This window comes from Dermochelys coriacea, chromosome 9 (assembly GCF_009764565.3).
Source record: "Dermochelys coriacea isolate rDerCor1 chromosome 9, rDerCor1.pri.v4, whole genome shotgun sequence".
Taxonomy (NCBI): domain Eukaryota; kingdom Metazoa; phylum Chordata; order Testudines; family Dermochelyidae; genus Dermochelys; species Dermochelys coriacea.
Genome location: NC_050076.1, coordinates 57,789,499 through 57,811,381, shown reverse-complemented (window position 1 = coordinate 57,811,381; position 21,883 = coordinate 57,789,499). Strand labels below are relative to the sequence as shown.

At 44.7% G+C, this 21,883-nt stretch overlaps 1 protein-coding gene across 11 annotated transcripts in view; it reads left to right on the top strand.

The window, feature by feature from the left end:
• SCLY (selenocysteine lyase) overlaps positions 1–21,883 on the top strand; it is a 26,964-nt gene extending 5,081 nt beyond the window's left edge. For 4 of the 11 annotated variants that reach the window (XM_043491645.1, XM_038416784.2, XM_043491644.1 and 1 more), the window contains 12 exons: positions 3,862–3,973; positions 4,479–4,591; positions 7,124–7,224; positions 9,373–9,556; positions 10,377–10,504; positions 11,195–11,359; positions 12,520–12,626; positions 14,224–14,260; positions 16,115–16,198; positions 17,281–17,383; positions 19,325–19,400; positions 20,443–21,883. In XM_043491645.1, the coding sequence (XP_043347580.1) occupies positions 3,873–3,973; positions 4,479–4,591; positions 7,124–7,224; positions 9,373–9,556; positions 10,377–10,504; positions 11,195–11,359; positions 12,520–12,626; positions 14,224–14,260; positions 16,115–16,198; positions 17,281–17,383; positions 19,325–19,400; positions 20,443–20,629 (1,386 nt within the window). In that variant the 5' untranslated portion in view covers positions 3,862–3,872 and the 3' untranslated portion in view covers positions 20,630–21,883. Of the gene's footprint in view, positions 1–1,668; positions 1,755–3,012; positions 3,438–3,859; positions 3,974–4,478; positions 4,592–7,123; positions 7,225–9,372; positions 9,557–10,376; positions 10,505–11,194; positions 11,360–12,519; positions 12,627–14,223; positions 14,261–16,114; positions 16,199–17,280; positions 17,384–17,483; positions 17,782–19,324; positions 19,401–20,442 lie in introns of those variants that run through there. The other 7 variants (XM_038416785.2, XM_043491646.1, XM_043491642.1 and 4 more) reach the window with 7 other exon arrangements.

Genomic DNA, 21,883 nt, shown 5'->3' with positions numbered 1-21,883 from the left:
CTGTGAGAGTGATGGGTCGTCCTTCAGGATAGGTTGTAGATCCTTGATGTTGTGTTGGAGAGGTTTTAGTTGGGGGATGAAGGTGATGGCTAGTGGCATTCTGTTATTTTCTTTGTTGTGCCTGTCCTGTAGTAGGTGACTTCTGGGTACTCTTCTGGCTCTGTCAATCTGTTTCTTCACTTCAGCAGGTGGGTATTGTAGTTGTAAGAATGCATGAAAGAGATCTTGTAGGTGTTTGTCTCTGTCTGAGGGGTTGGAGCAAATACGGTTATATCATAGAGCTTGGCTGTACACAATGGATCGTGTGGTATGATCTGGATGAAAGCTAGAGGCATGTAGGTAGGAATAGCGGTCAGTAGGTTTCTGATATAGGGTGGTGTTTACGTGACCATCGCATATTAGCACCGTAGTGTCCAGGAAGTGGATCTCTTGTGTGGATTGGTCCAGGCTGAGGTTGCACTAGCCATCACTTTCAGCCCCCAACTAAAACCCCTCCAACGCATCATCAAGAATCTACAACCTATCCTGAAGGACGACCCATCACTCTCACAGATCTTGGGAGACAGGCCAGTCCTTGCTTACAGACAGCCCCCCAACCTGAAGCAAATACTCACCAGCAACCACACAACAGAATCACTAACCCAGGAACCTATCCTTGCAACAAAGCCCGTTGCCAACTCTGTCCACATATCTATTCAGGGGATACCATCATAGGGCCTAATCACATCAGCCACACTATCAGAGGCTCGTTCACCTGCGCATCTACCAATGTGATAGATGCCATCATGTGCCAACAATGCCCCTCTGCCATGTACATTGGTCAAACTGGACAGTCTCTACGCAAAAGAATAAATGGACACAAATCAGACGTCAAGAATTATAACATTCAAAAACCAGTCGGAGGACACTTCAATCTCTCCGGTCACTCGATTACAGACCTGAGAGTGGCTATCCTTCAACAAAAAAACTTCAGAAACAGACTCCAACAAGAGACTGCTGAATTGGAATTAATTTGCAAACTGGATACAATTAACTTAGGCTTGAATAGAGACTGGGAATGGATGAGTCATTACACAAAGTAAAACTATTTCCCCATGTTATTTCTCTCCTCCACTCCACCCCCCCGCCCACTGTTCCTCGGATGTTCTTGTTAACTGCTGGAAATGGCCTACCTTGCTTGTCACCATGAAAGGTTTTCCTCCTTTTCCTCCCCCCCCCCCCCCGGCTGCAGATGATGGCTCATCTTAAGTGATCACTCTCCTTACAGTGTGTATGATAAAACCCATTGTTTCATGTTCTCTGTATGTGTATATAAATCTCCCCACTGTATTTTCCACCGAATGCATCGGATGAAGTGAGCTGTAGCTCACGAAAGCTTATGCTCAAATAAATTTGTTAGTCTCTAAGGTGCCACAAGAACTCCTTTTCTTTTTGCGAATACAGACTAACGCGGCTGCTACTCTGAAACCTGTCACTATAGTACTTGTATCAGGTAAATTGAAAAATACTATTTCTTTTGTTTATCTTTTTTACAATGCAAATATCTGTAATAAAATAATAATATAAAGTGAGCACTTTGTAATTGAAATCAGTATATTTAAAAATATAGAAAAACATCCACAAATATTTATAATACATTTAAATTGGTGTTGTATTATTGTTTAACAGTGCAATTAAAACTGTGAGTAGCCAATGCTCTCCAGCTGCCCAGCTCTGAAGACAGCACCGCCGCCACCACCAGCAGCAGCGCAGAAGTAAGGGTAACAGTACCACAATTCCCCTACAATAACCTTGCGACTCTTCCCCCCTCCCCCAGCTTCTTTTTGGGTCAGGACTAGGGTGACCAGGTTTCCGGTTTTCGACCGGAACACCCAGTCGAAAAGGGACCCTGATCAGCACTGCCGACTGGGCTGTTAAAAGTCCTGTCAGCAATACGGCGACGCTAAGGCAGGCAAGTCCCTACCTGTCCTGGGGCACTGCTCTGTGCCCCAGAAGTGGCCAGCAGGCCCAGCTTCTAGGCAGGAGGGTCATGGGGCTCCGCACGCTGCTCCTGCCCCAAGCACCGGCTCTGCGCTCCCATTGCAAACTGGGGACCAGCCAATGGAAGCTGCGGGGGCGGTGCCTGCGAACAAGAGCAGCGCATGCTGTGGAGCCTTCTGCCCTCCCCCGCCTAGGCACTGGACCTGCTGGTCACTTCCGGGGTGCAGCATGGAGCCAGGACAGACAGGGACTAGCCTGCCTTATCCCTGCTGCTCTGCTGACTGGGAGCCGCCCAAGGTAAGCCCGAGCCCCTGCCCCAGCCCTGACCCCTCCCCCAACCTGGAGCCCCCTCCTTCATCCCTGACCCCATCCCAGAGCCCGCACCTCCAGCTCAGAGGCCATACCCCCTCCTGCACCCCAGAACCTGCACTCCCAGCCCAGAACCCTCAATGAAGATTTTATATATTGTCTTAGATGACAAGTGAAAGTATTTGGTACTCTTAACTGTATCCTTAGTGAATATTCATATCCTCACTCATTTTGCTTTAATCACTTCCTGTCTTAATACTGCCATTCCTCTTTTTTATATCAAAGTACACCTCAGTAGTCACATGATATTATGGTAGCCAGACTATTCTTGTATTTAAAAAAACCCAGGATCACTTATTCTCTGATATCTCATTCAGATTTGGCTCTTGAAGTGTTTAACTGGTCTTGGGACAGATTCAGATTCTACAGAAAGGAAGCTTTCATGTTTTCAAGAAAAAACTTCTGGTTCTTATGGTTATGAATAGAATTTGCCAAATGCGCAGCAAGTATAACGGTTCTCAAAGTGATCTTGGAATCTGCAGACAGCCTGAATCAAGGCTCTGAGAGGTGTGAACTGTCCCAGTCAACTCAGTGGCATTTTAACTCTTAAGACTGATGATGACCCTTTAACAGCCAGATTTTAAAACAGTGTAGGTATGCAATCGCATGCTTAATTTGCACAATTACTGCAATTGCATGCATCAAGAAATTGTAGACAAGTAAGTAGCCTGATAAATGAAGGACAGGTATACCAGGTACTTTTAGGGTCACTGCTGTCATGTTTTCCTACTGAGTGATGCTGAATGCAACAGTAACTTTACTAACTAAAATCTGAGGTACATAAGACCCATATTCTACTCTGATCTTGGTGCAAGCTTCCAGTTGTTGTTGGTGGGAACTCTACTGTAGACTGAGAGCAGTGTATGGCCCTTGATGTGCAGACTTGGCTTACAGACAATCCTTAAAAATATAGTTTAGCCTTCTGTATAGGATGAATAAACATTTATAATTTGGTTAAACTCTGGTGCGTAGGTATTGCATTGCCCCACACCACAGACAAGGCTGCTACAGAGTGAAGGATCAGTGGATCGCAGAGTTCAATAGAAGGTCTCAAAGAATTGTGGAAAAGAATCAGAACCACTTTAGAAAGTGGGGATATTTTCACAGTTGGTATAGGAGAGATGTAGAATGAGAGCGAAGAGAGAGAGAGGGTTCTTGATAAAAACCGCCCCCGTCCTTTCTACTAGAGCATTCCTGAAAATACACATCATTTGCCAAATATAAACAAACCTCTGAACCCTTTTATTAAAACTTCACTGGAAAGGAGAGGCATAAATAATATGCAGAAATGTTTGTTTACTAGGTTACTAGAGAGAGTCAGCATTTCAGCATCTCATCAAGAATTCTGTGATTAACTATAAGTTTGCATAGAAACTACAAAATGTTTAGAGAAGAATGAGACAAACTATAGACACTTGTTATATGTAGAAATCATAATATGATCAAGAGACTCGTGTGTGTATGTGTTTGTCAAGCTTAAACTTTTACTGTTCATACTGATCTTGTATGTAGATTTTTGCAGAATGGAGGGGAATCAAGTGGAAAAAATGGTGCTAACAAAAGATGGGAGAAAAACTGCTGTGGATAAGGAGTGTGATGGGGAAGAAAATAAGCCAGTGGAAAGGTGAGTGAGTGGCTTCTCTATTTTTCCTGGGTTGTGGAGGGGGAGGGGAGAGTGAGAGCATTTTTATTTAAAAAAAAAAAAAAAAAATAGAAGGTTGAAATTTTTCTGAGTTACTGGGAAATCTATGCTTAAAATTCATTAGAATGGTAACAGGTTTTAGGCCTAGATATTTGGTGCAGGTCATGATTAAGACTCAGCTCAAAATGTCTGACTTAAGATCCAGTTGTGATCTCTTCTGACATGGTGATGGTCAGGGCTGGGATCTCTCAGGTTTTTTTGGAGGGGGGGTGGTCATTATGCTCTAGTGATATGATCTTATTTGAGAGAGGAGGAGGGTAATGCTTGCTTCAAATGAAATCTGGCTAAAGCTCTATTTTAGTGTAAAGAAGACCTGTTCTCTCTGATGGAGCCATAACGTTCATTGTTTGATCCTGCTGACAGCTGACTCTCTTCTCCTCTCCTATTCTAACTTTCTCTCTCTCTCTCTCTGCTTCCTTACCTACAGCAAGGTTTATATGGATTACAATGCAACCACTCCAATGGCACCAGAAGTGATCCAAACTGTAACAAAGGCCATGCATGAGGCCTGGGGTAATCCCAGCAGTTCTTACACAGCAGGTAAGAGCAGCTTTTGAAGGAAGGGAAGAGGTGATCTCAGGAAGGAGAGGGGGGAGTTGGGTTCACAGGCAGTCCTCCTGATCATTATGAATAGAAGATTCCACTAGCTGGAAACCTCTTTGAGACTAGTCGTGTGCAAATGTTTGCAGGATTAAAGCCTATTGTTGTAGAAAATTTATAGTTACAAAGCTGAGCATATGCAGACATGAATTTTAATGCTTTATACATTGTATCATATGTAAGATTTATGTCCACATTTGGCTAGTGGCACATGCTACACTAAAGCTTACAACTGGAGACTTGAATTCCATTTTGTGAAAAATTTGAAAGTTTCGATATTTGCTTCCATTTAAGTGCAGAATGAAATCAAGACTGTTCTAAGTTTTTTGTGTGGTGGGGGGGGGGGGGGCGGAAATAGAGAAAGAGAGAATAGCCAGAATAGTGAAAAGCAGGGATTTGACATTGGGTCTGCCACAACCCTGATGAGTGCCCTAAACACCAGGGTATTGGCTGTCTGGGGTGGGTTGGTCTCTCTCTCTCTCTCTCTCTCTCTTGCTTTCATTAGAAATTCCATCCTGGACCTGAGAAACCTTCCTGTCACAAAAAGAAAAGGAGTACTTGTGGCACCTTAGAGACTAACAAATTTATTTGAGCATAAGCTTTCGTGAGCTACAGCTCACTTCATTCGGTGGAAAATGCAGTGGGGAAATTTATATACGCACACAGAGAATATGAAACAATGGGTTTTATCATACACACTGTAGGGAGAGTGCAAATTTATTTGAGCATAAGCTTACGTGAGCTACAGCGCACTTCATTATGTGTGTATGATAAAACCCATTGTTTCATGTTCTCTGTATGTGTATATAAATCTCCCCACTGTATTTTCCACCGAATGCATCCGAAGAAGTGAGCTGTAGCTCACGAAAGCTTATGCTCAAATAAATTTGTTAGTGTCTAAGGTTCCACAAGAACTCCTTTTCTTTTTGCGAATGCAGACTAACACGGCTGCTACTCTGAAATCTTCCTGTCACAAATGATATGCTTCCACAACCAGTTTCAGTTTTGATAAATCAGCATTTTCTGACCAAAAAAAAATCTTTGGTTGAAAAGTTTGACCAACTCTAATTGGAGCCATGCCAAACGTAAATGTTCTGCCATTTTTTAGTTATTTGCCAACAAAAACTTAGAATGTAAGCTTTTCAGGGTGGGAATTACCTAGCACAACGGAGACCCTAGATGCTAATGCAATGCAAATAAATAATCATACTAATAATTAGTAATAAAGGTTGGACACTTTTTAAAAAGCTGGTGCAGTGTAATTTAACCCACTCCTGTAACTCAAAAATGGCAGAGCTGATTGAATTCAATCACTCTAAAGAGAATTTCACCTTGGACTGAGACTAAGCGTGATGAGTTTCATACAAAATTAAAGTTTTTGACAGTGTTCATGAACAGTAGAAAAGAAGCTTTTTTTTTTTTTTTTTAAAGTGACAACCTCAAGAGTCCAGGATTTTCAAAAATGGGAGCCTAAAGATAGGCTCCTAAATCTATATTGGGTTGTCTAAATAAATGTCCTGACTCTCAAAAAAACAAAGAAAGAACAGTGCTTCCAGCAAGTTTCATTGGTGCTCAGGCCACTTATTTAGGTGCCTTAATATGGACTTCGGAGTCTAAACTTTAGGCATCCACTTTTGAAAAACTTGGCCCCTAGCTACAGAAACCCGGTGAAATTAATAAAAATAAACTTACATTCTTACTCTTTCAGATTGGAAAATCAGCCTCTGCTAGGGTGTTCAGTGTAGGTGCTGTTAGGACAACCCTTAGTGAGAAATATAAAGTTCAGGAGGACATTTAAATGTCAGTTTAAAAAAAAACCAAACCAACGTTCAAGAAGAGTTCCAGGGAAACAAGTTCACCTACTGTGCTAGCTGGCTCTGACTCTGAAACATTCTAGATGCCTCCTTTGTCTTTTCTCTCCCTGCTCCTGTCTGCTAACTGATTCTGTTTGAACTGTGATTTATTTTTAGTTTGTTTATATTTTCAGCTACTGAGCAACTGCACTGAACGTGCATGGGGGGGGAAAGAGCTTCCTCATAAGTCCCATGATTGATATATGGACAGTGCACGTATGAAAGGAATATGTCTTTAGAAAGAAGTACATGCAATTTCAGGAGACAATCCTTTTTTGCTGAGTGCAGCTTCTACCTGCAAATGATGGGAATTTCCTGTGTTTGTGATGTAATCTGTATGAAAGTGATTTTTGTTTGCTATCACTGTCACCCAAGTACACTCTCTTTTAAACACTCTACCTCTCCGTGACCTTTTAATCTTACAGAGAGAAAATCAAATAAATGTGGATAAGGATCCACCTCCTACATTCAATTAAACATCTGTGGAAATGCATTAAATCCCTTTTAAATGAACTTCTAGTACAAGAATAAACATCCAGTGTTGCGTCCTTTCTAACAGTTTTCTACTGTAAATATGTAATAAAAATAACTTGATCAACTGTGTACATGGATCCCACAGGTAGAAAGGCCAAGGAGATCATAAATGAAGCTCGGGAGAGCCTCGCCCAGATGGTGGGAGGAAGGCCCCAGGACATCATTTTCACCTCAGGGGGCACAGAGGTGAGCGCATGAATCCCAGCCTCATCCTCTCTGAACAGGATGAGTGCTTATATTGTGGTGTTTGAGAGAACAGACAGTAATGGCTCCTCTACATGTGATGATGCACTCTGCGGGGGTGGGGGGAGGGTGGCATACTTACTTAAGTGCACTAAAGTGGTGCTCATTAGTTGATTCATGTAGAAATTGCTGGTGCGCAATAATGGTTCCGTGATACACTTTAACATTGTACTGTTTCAAACAGCACAGTGTGCTTTTACAAAGACTGATTAATGCCAACTATGCATGTAAATATGATGGGGGTCTAAATTAGCTGTTACCAGTCAAGAAAGAGATCTTGGAGTCATTGTGGATAGTTCTCTGAAAACATCTACTCAATGTGCAGTCAAAAAAGCAAACAGAATGTTGGGAAAATATCATATTGTCTCTCTATAAACCCAGGGTACTCCTACATCTTGAATACTGTGTGCAGATGTGGTGACCTCATCTCAAAAAAGCTATATTGGAATTGGAAAAGGTTCAGAAAAGGGCAACAAAAATGATTAGGGGTATGGAACAGCTTCCGTATGAGGAATAAGACTGGGAGTTTTCAGCTTGGAAAAGAGACGACTAAGGGGGGATATAATTGAGGTCTATAAAATCATGACTGGTGTGGAGCAAGTAAATAAGGAAGAGTTATTTATGCCTTCTCATAACGCAAGAACTAGGAGCCACCAAATGAAATTAAGGGGCAGCAGGTTTAAAACAAACAAAAGGAAGTATTTTTTCACACAATGCACAGTCAACCTATGAAACTCCTTGCCAGAGGATGTAGTGAAGGCCACCACTATAACAGAGTTCAAAAAAGAACAAGATATACTCATGGAGGATAGGTTCATCAATGGCAATTAGCCAGGATGGGCAGAGCTGGTGTCCCTTGTCTCTGTTTGCCAGAAGCTGGGAATGGGCGACGGATGATGGATCACTTGATGATTACCTGTTTTGTTCATTCCCTCTGGGGCACGTGGCAGTCAGAAGACAGGATACTGGTTAGATGGACCTTTGGTCTGACCCAGTATGGCCATTCTTATGTAATGCACAACACATTAGTGCACTTGAGAAATCCTGCCCCCCAATAGAGTGCATTACCCCATTGCATAGACAAGCCCCAAAACAATAACCAACATAGACTCATAGAAGATCAGGGTTGGAAGAGACCTCAGGAGGTCATCTAGTCCAACCCCTGCTCAAAGCAGGACCAACACCAACTAAATCATCCCAGCGAGGGCTTTGTCAAGCTGGGCCTTAAAAACCTCTAAGGATGGAGATTCCACCACCTCCCTAGGTGTAACCTGTTCCAGTGCTTCACCACCTTCCTAGTGAAATAGTTTTTCCTAATATCCAGCCTAGACCTCCCCCATTGCAACTTGAGACCATTGCTCCTTATTCTGTCATCTGCCACCACTGAGAACACCCTTGCTCCATCCTCTTTGAAACCCCCCTTCAGGTAGTTGAAGGCTGCTATCAAATCCCCCCTCACTCTTCTCTTCTGCAGACTAAATATGCCCAGTTCTCTCAGCCTCTCCTCATAAGTCATGTGCCCCAGCGCCCTAATCAGTTTCATTGCCCTCCGCTAGACTCTCTCAAATTTGCCCACATCCTTTCTGTAGTGGGGGACCCAAAACTGAATGCAATAATCCCCCTTTAGTCTGTTTTTTTTTTTTATTTGAAAAACACAACAATGCAGTCTTTTTTCCTCCTCTGCATGATAAGTTCCAATTCTCTATGAAGATATAACCACAAACCTGTTAGGCCGACGGAAACTGTATACTAGCTTTATAGCATGACCTTTTACCTTATTTACAACTTGTAAATGGATGTGTTTTGAAATGAGATCCTGGAGTGAAAACCATTACCCAGAGATGATGAGCACAAATGACCCCTCCTCTCACAACCTGAAGATGACCCAACGCCCTTGGTTAAAGGACCTGTTAGAGAAGTTCATTTCCCATTGACATTTTCAGTCTGCCCTAATGATTGTTTTCACCAAAAGTATTTTAAGCTCTTACTTGCATATAGTTAAGTGAGAAATTGAAAGTAAGGGATTCTGCGCCCTACCCACTGCCCTTGGTTATACCTTCCTCTAGCGGTTTCCCTCTTACCTCTCTGCAGGCAAATAATTTAGTTATCCACACAGCACTGAGGCATTTTAGAGAGAGTCAGCTGCTGGGACAGGATGGGCCTGGTGAGGATCTCAAAAGGGCAGCTGGGGCCACTCCTCATTTCATTACATCTAATGTGGAACATGACTCAGTCCGTTTGCCATTGGAACACCTTGTGAAAGAGCACATGGCAGGTGAGTACATGGGGATTGCAAGGGCTTGCAAGGGAGTGTCATTGATATATACTCCCCACCTACAGGTCCTCTGTTGAGCTGCTTTTCACAGCAGCTTATGTTTCAAAATAATACAAGTCTCAGTTCTTTCTTTGCACACTGGACTTTTCCCAATGCATGAAATGAAAGGTTCTGAATGGGGTGCTGCCAAAAGCAATCTCAAGCAGCGTAGTCACTGGAGTTACTTTGTCAGATTATGATCAAGGTCCTGCAGGGAGCACAGAGTTTGAGGTGCTGATTGTAGCACCAAGGGAATTTTCTCTTCTTTTAAACTACAATGGAAAAGTCCAATATTTTGTACTGTTTTCTTCAGTCCTCAGTGAAGGGAACATTGCACTCACCCTCTGACCTGGCCAAGTGTTGCTTTCCCTGGGCAGTAAATGTAGTATTTTAGTGGCAGCTCTGAAGGCTTTAGCTCAATAATCTAGGCCTCTTGCCCCCCTTTTCTGTTTGTCCTCTCTATCCTGTGTATGGTCAGGAAGGCAAGCAGCCACCACGTCTGCAAGGACATCCCTCGTGGCCACTAGCTGATGTTACAGCATGTGTATTTCACCCATTTCTTAAAAGCTGGAGCATAATCCTCACATCTAGTCAAATGTCTCCTTCCCCAAGATATGACAAGACCCTGAGTAGTTTCTGACATTCCACCCACCCTCCCTGTGCAATATGCAACCACTGTTTTATCACGCCAACTGCTAGACTATACTCTTTAAGTTCTTGTTGTTGTCTGTGTGGTATTAGTCTGTATGACGAATCTAATTGCTCGTGTCTTGCCATGCAGAAGCCACCTTTGTCCCAGTGTCCAAGATGACTGGACAAGTGGAAGTTGATGATACCATTGCAGCAATCCGTCCAACCACGTGCCTAGTTTCCATTATGCTGGCCAATAACGAGACTGGGGTAATCATGGTTAGTTGGTCCCTGGGTTTTATTTACCATGGGTTGGAGAGAAGGGGTGCTACATACTCTGTTTAACATTGTTATTTTGGCATCTTCTGTGCACTGAGGTGCTTCTCCTGCCTGGTCTTTTGACCTGGTCTCTCTTTCCCTATCTCTCTTTTCTTTTCTCCCTCTTTGTCATCCCTTTCTCATATCCCTATCTTCTCCTTTGCTCCCCTTCTGTCTGTCAGCCTAAAGGAGTGGTTCCCAGATTGTGGTATCTGGAGCATTTTTTGGTGGCCTTCAAAGATTTGGCTGGTCACTTGCTGCTGGCTTCTCCTTGTTATTAGCTGCTAGATGTCATTTAAAAATGGTTACACTTCAGGTTAGAAAAACACCTGTCAGGGATGGTTTAGGTATACGTAATCCTGCCTCAGCCAGGGGATGGACTAGATGACATCTTGTGGATCCTTCCAGTCCTATATTTCTGTGGTTCTTTTATTACAAAAGTATTTAATGTCACTTTTCCATGCATGCTCTTTCTTTATGGGGATGTTATGTGATAGTGAATGGAGGGAAGGTGGCCTGCAGAATAGTGAATAGGAAGGGAGGCAGTCACAAATAGGAGGGGAGGTGATCATGAAACATTCTAACAAGATTTTTATACAGTCTGAAGAGTTTGAGACCCCAGTCACCTGCGACAGTGTTCTCTTCTGCCAGCCCATTTCAGAGCTCAGCCAGCGGATTCAGATCCTGAATCAGAACAGAATGGCGTCAGGGCTGCCCAGGATTTTGATGCACACAGATGCGGCCCAGATGATAGGGAAGGGGCGAGTGGATGGACAGGATCTGGGAGTGGATTACCTCACCATTGTGGGACACAAGGTATGCCTCCGTTCCCCTTGGATTTCTCTCTTCATGTCACACTGGAGCTGTCCATATATTTAAATCACCTTTCAATATGAAAACCTTCTCTTCTGAATTGCTGCATCCTCTGAGTAGAGGCTTTGTATTCTCTGCCTTAGGTCTGGCCAAAGAATGGCTGATGATGAAAAGCAGTTTTCTAATTTTTTACAAAAGGGAAAAGAAAAGCCAACTTTCTTAGTATAAGTCTGGAAGACAAACATCCTTCAGAGATGCCTGCAATGGCTAGATCAGGGCTAAAACATGTTACCACATCCAGTATTGTGGCAGGGGATTTGGGAATCCAAATGCTGTCCGCATGCTCTCTGCTTTTCTGACTCCAAACGAGGCATGTGGGTGAATGTTCTTCTCTTGTCAAGGTAGTAACTCAGGATTTGGGTTGATCTACTTGTGTATGGCTCACATATACAGAGATTCCTCATCTCCCTGTGGCACAGAGAGAGAGAGGAATAAGGCAGTCCAGCCAGTTGCTCTTTCTACTGTGGAGGATTTAGTGCATTAGACTTTTGTTCAAATATTAAAGCTTCTCACTAGATGGCACTCTGGGGATAGTCTTTACTGTACCTAGCTGTCTTTTGTACGTGTATATATACAGTGTGTGCACACAGGTGGATACAGTGATGTGAGGACATGGACAATGGACAGCCAGTTATATATTACTTTACTTCTGTTAAACACTCTGCAACCCTATGGCAGACTTGTGTCTACATAACTAGCCTTGGAGCAAGGTGGTACAAAAGTTGAGAAGGTTCCATGGTTCCTAGACCATCAGTAAGATGAAAATGGAGGATAAGGCTTTTATTCTTGTTCCAGAGGTATCCTGTTTGCAAAAGAACCACAATGAAGGAGGAACTGGAGTTTGCAACAGTAGAGAGTTGACTAGGATTGTGCAGGGCTGTTGTGAGGACTAACTGAGAGAGACAGTAAATTGCTTGGAACGGGAAAAGAATACAGTATAGGGGAAGTGCTTAGTATTATTATTATAAATTGTTGGGAAAGTGAAAGTGGGATGGATCAGAACAGATAGAATCCAGCAACCCTCTCCAAGAGGTGCAAAGTGAAGTGGGAATTAAGAAGTTTCCTTGACTTCCCTTTCTAAGAGGTGGTATTTGTCATTGCAGTTCTATGCCCCCCGGATTGGAGCACTGTATGTGCGAGGGCCTGGGGTCACCACTCCTCTGCATCCCATGCTGTTTGGAGGGGGACAGGAGCGGAATTTCCGTCCTGGGTAAGGTGGATGCCTGATGGGTGAGCAGATGTTTCATGGGTCAGTACATTTAAAGGACTGGCTAAGTAAGCAGATGGCTGTGCTATTTAGTGAATGCGCCCTGTGAGAAGCTGTGGAGTACTCACTTCCATTGGTCTTTCTGAGGTGACAAGTTGTAAAATGCTTAGAGAAAAAATGAGTTAGTTTGTTAATTGCGCTGAAGATGTCAAGTGTCATATAAATACTAAACACAAAATTGTAAGCATTGAAGGCCATCCAGGATTCCATCACCGTGCTCCACGACACAGTTAGAGCCTCGCAGCAGCAATGGGGCTAGATCCCAGAACCTCCTGATCCTGCACTTGAGCTGAGAAACTCTGTTACTTGTTAGTTGTGTGGGGCCTGATGCTCAGCTGAGCAATTCTAATCTCTTCCAGTAGAGGGCGAAATGTCAGGTACATGTAGCTACATCCTGCATGAAAGGCAGGCTGCATCCACACTCAGGGCGGTATGTACCTACACAGAGCCATGAAAGGGGAGCTGACGGAGCCTTTCCCCACTGCCTCTCCCCTCCCAGAACCTTTTCCTGCTGCTAGAGCCTTTCACTGTGGAGAGGAAAGGTGCTGGTGGAGGGCTGCCGATGGCTTTCTCTGCTTAAACTAAAGTCTCAGAGCCCTTCCCCATTGCCTTTCCCGTTATTGGAGCCTTTCACTGCAACAGGGAGGTAATGGGACACTACTTGGCTAAAAATAACAATGTAGACATGGGAGGCACTGCTTGGGCATGTAGATAGCCTTGTAGGTATACACTCTAGGATTTAGGAGTGTGGGGCACTCGACTTGCCTAAGCTGTGCCTCCGCATCTACATTACTGTTTATACCTGTGCTAGCTGGGCATGTACTCTCTGTACTCTACATGCCACTGCATCAGTAGATGTATTCTAAAAGTGTACATAGTTGGAAGTCTTTCCACATTGGAAAGAACAGCCTGATCAGTCAGCCAGTTTTAGGGTATAATTAGATTTGAAAATCAAACACATTTCATTTTATTCCCAGCCTGTGTCTTCTGTGAGAACCGTCCTAAGGACAGTAAGGTTTCTTGTGGGTGTGGGAGAACTCTGCTGCTGGTGGATACACATTGGTGTCTGTTATGTTCTTGACTAAATGCATTCTGAATACAGTATCACTGACTTTGTGGAAGCCACATGTCAAATTTCTTTGGCGTCACAAAGAGAAGACCCTTTTGAAGTTCTCTTGGATTCCTAAAAGCCATCTGCAGACATCTCAGTGAGAGCTTCAAGCTAGTCACTGATTTTTGCAGCCAGAGATAGTTTTCCATGTAGGAAAAGGAAACATTGATTCTCTTGACTAACTAACTGAAAAATATCAGTTTCCCTTACCACAGCTGTGAGCAAATAGGGAGTTAAGCACCAAACTGGCCATTTGTGCACACAGTTGTTTATTGTGGTAATTACCCCACATGTTGCCGTGCAGTTGTGCTCACATTACTTGTGTATGCAAGTGGGGCTACTGCCTTTTAAAAATGGGGCTCTCGGCGCCCATTGATTTCCTGGGGAAGATGGAAATAGATAATTTCTGTACAAATGTTTCTCTTTCAGGACAGAGAATACGCCAATGATCGCTGGCCTTGGCAAGGTGAGTTCAGAAGGAATCAAGGGAGAAAAAGGAAGCATGTGAGTCAAACGTTAATGCTGCCTGATGGACAAGTATGTAACTTGTCTGCTGTACTGCAAGCTCCTTTTTAAAAAAAACAAACAAACAAACAACTTAACTAAAAGAGAAAAGTCAATTTGTAGCAAAACAAAACTGCACTGTAAACCTTTGTTTTCTGTTATTAGCCAAAGGAAATTTTTCAAAGTGGGTCTGGGAGATTTAGCTGAACAACTTCCCGTGCCAGTAAAGGGAGTCACCAAGCTAAATCTGCACAATGCTTTGAGAATGTTGGGATAAGTGTGTATTTCACAGGAAGAGGGGAAAGTTGTGTGTGGTGGATATGAGTCTTAGAAAGCATTAGTCTTGACCTTGAAAAATAGCCTCTGTAATTCATGAAAGATCTGTAATAAAGCACAGCATGATCTGCTCTTTCTTCTACTTCCCCCTCCTTTCCCCTTCTGTGACCTATACAGTCCTGTTCCCCAGCACTCATGTCAAGGTTGGGGGGAAGACTGCAAAATATTTGCATTCACTTGTGGAGTAATAGCACATTTGAAAACTATATCACCCAGAAGAGATTTTTTTATAAAGAGGCCAAAACTACATAGTGGTTTTCGGTGTACGGAGCTCTGATTAGGAAAAGTTAGAGCTAGGGGACTTCCCCGCCCCTTGTGGATCTCTATACCAAGTTTGTGAGAGGGGCTGGGGGGTAAAGTTGAGAGCCCATGCACAGTTTGATATCTGGGAAGCACTCTTCAGAGCAGGTGAACAAACTACATAGTGCCTAGCACTGGTTTGGCTAGTCACCAGGAGCCTGAACGCTGCACCAAATTGTCCTATAAATGTGCCAAACTAAGGCCAGGACTTTGTAAGGAGCTTAGCTCCTGTTTAGGCATCAAAATAAGGGAACAGATTTTCGAAGTGCTCAGTATGCTGAATGCAGAGCTGTTGTGAAATCTGGCCCGACACCACACAAACAATTGTGCTGGTACTTGGGTTCTGAAAGTACCCCTTGGAGGAGAAATGCTGTGAGGGTCCAGAGTATGTGGAGTTTGGGATTCATTTCACCAAACTAGGATTTGTGCCCCACTGATGGTACCAGCATCCCCCTCGAGGTGGCTTCCTTTTCTGGATTGGGGGCTAGGCACCTTAAGAACATAAGGACAGCCATACTGGGTCAGACCAAAGGTCCACCTAGCCCAGTATCCTGTCTTCTGACAGTGACCAATGCTAACTCCACCTTGGTGGAATTAGTTAATGTATAAGCCCTTCCACCCCCAAGTGTGCCTCCTTTCAGGTCAGAAAAGTTGGCTTATATACAGGTACATGAAGCAGAGAAAATGGGAGGGATAGCTCAGTGGTTTGAGCATTGGCCTGCTAAACCCAGGGTTGTGAGTTCAATCCCTGAGGGGGCCATTTGGGATCTGGGGCAAAAATTGGGGAGTGGTCCTGCTTTGAGCAGGGGGTTGGACTAGATGACCTCCTGAGGTCCCTTCCAATCCTGATATTCTATGATTCTATGATTCCATTCTGACTGGTTGTTAGTACTTGTACACCCATATCCATAGTTCCTGGTAAAGGCAAACACCTTGACTTAGACACAGAAGCTGAGAGTGGACAACAGGGGATGGATCACTCTATGATTTCCTGTTCTGTTCATTCCCTCTGAAGCATCTGGCATTGGCCACTGTTGGAAGACAGGATACTGGGCTAGATGGACCATTGATCTGACTCAGTATGGCTGTTTTTATGGTCTTCTCACATGATTGTCACCAGGTCTTGTATTACAATTGCTGAGAAATATAGCATCTGATTTGTTTTCTTCTCCCCACTCAGGCCGCTGAGCTGGTGAACAAGAACTGCGAGGATTATGAGGCTCACATGAGGGAGGTTCGGGATTACCTGGAGGAGAGGCTAGAAGTGAGCATATCTGGTTCCGGTTACGTTTATGCCCCTGCTGGAGTCTTCTGATCTCTGGACAGCCTGTATAGCAAGCTTCTTGGAGGAGGAGAAAAGAGCTTGTTTTTCAAGAGGACCAGCAATTTGGAAGGACTGTGACAAAAGCATCTGGCAGGGAGACACACAGCCCACACCATCAGTGGGCTCTGAAATGGTGGGAGGAAGCAATTGAGATATAGCAAGCTGAGCAGGGGAGTGCATATGTGATCATAGAGAAAGGGGGGGAGGAGGAAATGGACTGAAAAGGATAGAGGGAAGAAGGGTAGGAGCTCACACCCTACATGAGCCAGGTAAGTACCTAGATAATAGATAAAAAAGGCGGTGAAATGGGAATCCCCCCTTTCAGATTGTTCGGCTCCTCAGCCAGCACTGGCCCTCCCCAGCTTTCTTGTAGAAGGAAGTCACAACCCTTTTCACTGGTTTTCTGTTTGTGGCCATGACTCCCATCTGATTCGGTGGCGTGCATCCCCCCTATTCAGAGATGCTGGATGCTGTTTTGCCCCTGGTGCCCCTAACTTATAGCCCTTCTGCATTGGCCCTCAGGGCCCTCTGAAGGGGTGCAGGAATAATGAGGAGGCAGGGTTGGCCAGGTTACTTCCAGAACATGCTACTCACCCACTCGGGAACTCTCCCTGCAGCAGGGCCTCTTTCAGTGGCGGTGGGAGTGTGGAGCCAGCAGAGCAGGGTCTGCAGCTTCCTTAGGGTGACTCCTACGCTGGTTTATTTCCTGTGGGGGCCTTGGATCCCCCTTGCACCGGGTGCGTAGCCAGAGCAAAGTTGCCATGGCACAGTGGTGAAATCCCCAGAGACAGTCTAGAGCTTGTGTCCCAGCCAGACATCTCAGTGTTCAATCACCAATCAGCCTGGGCTGTGTATGTGTGAAGTCCCAGGAGGTCTCCCCAAAGCCCTAGTGGTGGGTGGGGATGAAGGCGTATAGGGGCTCTAGGGCATGTTCCTCATGCAGTCTTCCTGACCAGCTGCATCCTACCCAGGGCAGAGCAGTTTACATTCATGGAGCTGTTAATGTTTGTTTTATTTTCCAGGTTTCGTTTGGAAAGCAGAGGCTCCACCTTAACAGTCAATTTCCAGGCGCCAAGCGGCTCTGCAACACTTGTAACTTTTCTGTTTTGGGGCCAGGGCTGCAAGGTATCTCTCTTCTATCCTAGCCACGGTTATCCTTTACGTCTCTGTCTGGGGCCCCAATTCCCCTTCCTCTAGCCTGCTGCTTCTCCTCTTGTACTATCAGACTCTCTGAAGAAGACGTATTGCATGGTCACCTCAGCCGTGGAGCAGAATGCCAGAAGGCCTGCACAAGCCAGAGAGCAGCGGCTCATTGATCTTGCGGGAGGATGCCAGGCACAGGGCTGAAACACCAGAGTCCCCTCATCTGTGGAGAAGCATGTCAGGCCTGCCAGGGCCGTTGGGCATTATCTTTGAAAACTCATGGCCATCGGGCGAGGTCCCGGATGACTGGAAAAAGGCTAATGTAGTGCCCATCTTTAAAAAAGGGAAGGAGGAGGATTCGGTGAACTTCAGGCCAGTCAGCCTCACCTCAGTCCCTGGAAAAATCATGGAGCAGGTCCTCAAGGAATCAATTCTGAAGCACTCGGAGGAGAGGAAAGTGATCAGCAACAGTCAGCATGGATTCACCAAGGGCAAGTCATGCCTGACTAATCTAATTGCCTTCCATGACGAGATAACTGGCTCTGTGGATGAGGGGAAAGCAGTGGACATGTTATTCCTTGACTTTAGCAAAGCTTTTAATACGGTCTCCCACAATATTCTTGCCAGCAAGTTAAAGTAGTATGGACAGGATGAACGGACTGTAAGGTGGATAGAAAGCTGGCTAGATCATTGGGCTCAACGGGTAGTGATCAATGGCTCCATGTCTAGTTGGCAGCCGATATCAAACGGAGTGCCCCAAGGGTTGGTCCCAGGGCTGGTTTTGTTCAATATCTTCATGAATAATCTGGAGGATGGCGTGGACTGCACCCACAGCAAATTTGCAGATGACACTAAACTCGGAGGAGTGGTAGATACGCTACAGCAGTGCTACTCGAAGTGGTGATCCGTGACCCATTAGCTGCCAGTCTGCGCGCACATTGGAAAAAAAAAATTGCCGGTCCCCCACATCAGATAGCTTGAGAAACACTGCTCTAGAGGGTAGGGATAGGATACAGAGGGACTTAGACAAATTAGAGGATTGGGCCAAAAGAAATCTGATGAGGTTCAACAAAGACAAGTGCAAAGTCCTGCACTTAGGATGGAAGAATCCCATGCACTGCTACAGACTAGGGACTGAGTGGCTAGGCAGCAGTTTTGTAGAAAAGGACCTAGGGGTTACAGTGGATGAGAAGCTGGATATGAGTCAACAGTGTGCCCTTGTTGCCAAGAAGGCTAATGGCATTTTGGTATAAGTAGGAGCATTGCCAGCAGATCGAGGGACGTGATCATTCCCCTCTGTTTGGCATTGGTGAGGCCTCATCTGGAGTACTGTGTCCAGTTTTGGGCCCCACACTATAAGAAAGATGTGGAAAAATTGGAAAGAGTCCAGTGGAGGGCAACAAAAATTATTAGGGGACTGGAGCACATGACTTATGAGGAGAGGTTGAGGGAACTGGGATTATTTAGTCTGCAGAAGAGAAGAATGAGGGGGGATTTGATAGCTGTTTTCAACTATCTGAAAGGGGGTTCCAAAGAGGATGGATCTAGACTGTTCTCAGTGGTATCAGATGATAGAACAAGGAGTAATGGCCTCAAGTTGCAGTGGGGGAGGTTTTGGTTGGATATTAGGAAAAACTTTTTTACTAGGAGGGTGTTGAAACACTGGAATGCGTTACCTAGGGAAGTGGTGGAATCTCCTTCCTTAGAGGTCTCTTGCAACCCTGATATTCTATTATTCTTACCCTGAGAGCAGAGAGGAAAATGATCCTGCCAAAACATTGCTCAGAGGTTGTGCTGAAAGGGTTGTTTGAAGTTTAGGTTGGTCATTTGCGTATGGGAGGTTTAAAGAAGGGTCCCTGTGCTGTCATTCTGCTTGGTAAGTATCCTGTGCTGAGTGGGGCCTGTGCTTTGTCTCTTCTGCAGGGCGGATGGTGCTATCCCACTGCAAGACTCTACTCGCAAGTGTTGGTGCTGCATGCCACTCTGAGAAGGGTGACCAGTAAGCAATCCATGTTGTGATACTGAGTTGTTCTCCTGGGATGAAAGAGGTCAGGTTGAAGGGGACTGAGTTTGCACCTTTATGAAATAGTTTCTCATAAACAATTGCTCCTTCAAACAGCTCCTTTGGGATCACACAGGAAGAGTAGTGCTTTCCACATGGTCCTGAGTAATCCCCAGGAGTAGGTTGAGGATGTACAGTAAACACAATTAAGTCCCTGAGTAACAGGGATTAGTGTGACATTGGGTAGTTTCTCACTGAATAGACAGGGCAGTGAGGTGCTCAGGTGGTGACTCACTCTCCTGCTGTTGTGTACCATGTCACCGATGGTATGCAGAGAGCACGTGGAAAACGGAAGCTGCCCTGAGGAGCTCAGCATTTGCAGAGTCAGAATGAGAGCAGTCAGACTAGAAAGATAGGACACCTCATGACCAGTTGAGCCATGAGGCTAGAAGATTCCAGATTGTTCAGAGTCCAAAATTTGAGTAAGAAACTTTTTCATAGAATCATAGAGCTCGAGCACCCTGAGTGTCTTTATTTTTAGTGCTATAGACTGCCATGCGGAAGATGGGTTTGATCCCAGTTTGTGGCATGGGTCACTGGCTTACTCCTGCCTGACTGAAATACTGCAGGCCAAAAGTACTGTGGAATCAGCGTGTTTAGTTCCAGTAGGCAGAGGCAAGAGCAAGTATCTCACATTTCCACCAAATACATCCGATGAAGTGAGCTGTAGCTCACAAAAGCTTATGCTCAAATAAATTTGTTAGTCTCTAAGGTGCCACAAGTACTCCTTTTCTTATCTCACATCATTGTCTTGACACCTCCAGCTGACTAGATTGAACAGCACTGACCAACTCCTAGAAGAATCCAGTGCCTTCCAGCCAGAATGACGGGGAGAGTGTATAATCTGCTTGGAGGAGGGGGCTGCCACTGCTCAGATAATTATACTTGTTTTTACTACCCTAGTGAATTGTACAGGGGAGGAATGTGTTTCCTTGATGTTTAAAGGGTTAAACCCTGCTTTCATTGTGTTGTTTTCCAGGCCCTCCTCTGTACTGCTCAGCTGTGGGATTCCCTATGAAGTGGCTCAGAATGCCCTGCGGCTCAGTGTGGGGCGGGACACCACCAAGGAGGATGTGGACGCGATAGTGGAAGACCTGAAGCAGGCTGTGGCTCAGCTGGAACAGAACAGAGTCACTGAGAGACAAGGGATCAGGAGAGGGAACTGAGAGGGGAGATCTCTTTGAAAGAAACAGATTCCTTGGGCGTGATTCTCCCCTGCCCTGTACCTGATGTATCATTTATTGGGTGTGACAAGCTGTCCAGTCAGAACAGTAATGTTTTACACCTGCCTTGCCTTGGTGTAAATGACTGCAGAAGGTGCAGGGCAACAGACTGTCCAGTTTTGGGCCCCACACTAGAAGAAGGATGTGGAAAAATTGGAAAGAGTCCGGCGGAGGGCAACAAAAATTATTAGGGGGCTGGAGCACATGTCTTATGAGGAGAGGCTGATGGAACTGGGATTGTTTAGTCTGCAGAAGAGAAGAATGAGGGGGGATTTGATAATTGCTTTTAACTACCTGAAATAAGGTTCCCAAGAGGATGGCTCTAGACTGTTCTCAGTCCTACCAGATGACAGAACCAGGAGTAATGGTCTCAAGTTGCAGTGGGGGAGGTTTAGGTTGGATGTTAGGAAAAACTTTTTCACTAGGAGGTGATGGAATCTCCTTCCTTAGAGGTTTTCAAGGTCAGGTTTGACAAAGCCCTGGCTGGGATGATTTAGTTGGGGATTGGTCCTGCTTTGAGCAGGGGGTTGGACTAGATTACCTCCTAAGGTCCCTTACAACCCTGATATTCTATGAATGAAGCATTTACCGAGTGACTACAGATTAGATCTGAGCATCCTGATAACATTTATCCTCCTGGGCCAATAACATTACTGATGTCCTGTTTTAATTACTATGATTTTATAACCTTGTGACAGAAATCATAGAAACTTTGTGAAACTGTGCACTATGTTTAAAAAGCAGCCCCCATTCCTAAGGCTGCTCCTTGCTGCTGTGGAGTTCTGTGTCAAATACTACAGGGCCATAGTTGCATTCTGGGTGCCTGATTTTGCTGCTATTGAAATCAGTGGCCAAATCTCCATTGACTTCATTTGAACAGGATTGGGGTCAGGAAGGAGCTGGTGATCTTTCCTCTGAGGGAGCTGTAAGGAAAGGTAAATGTAAATGCTAGTAAGTGCCAAGTGCCCCTTGCCATTTGAAGGCCTGAGCCTATAACTACAGTTGCTGGATTTTTTTTTTCAGGTCACCTTTAAGAGCAGAATGTAGCTATAAATATCTGCTTATGTTTTTTTTAAAATGGCCTCTTGTGGTACCACCGTCTTGAGTTCTCTACCTTGAACCATAGGTTTTATGAAATTTGAATTAATTTCACACTAGTGACATGTAATTAATCCAAAACATGGCTACTAAAAGTGC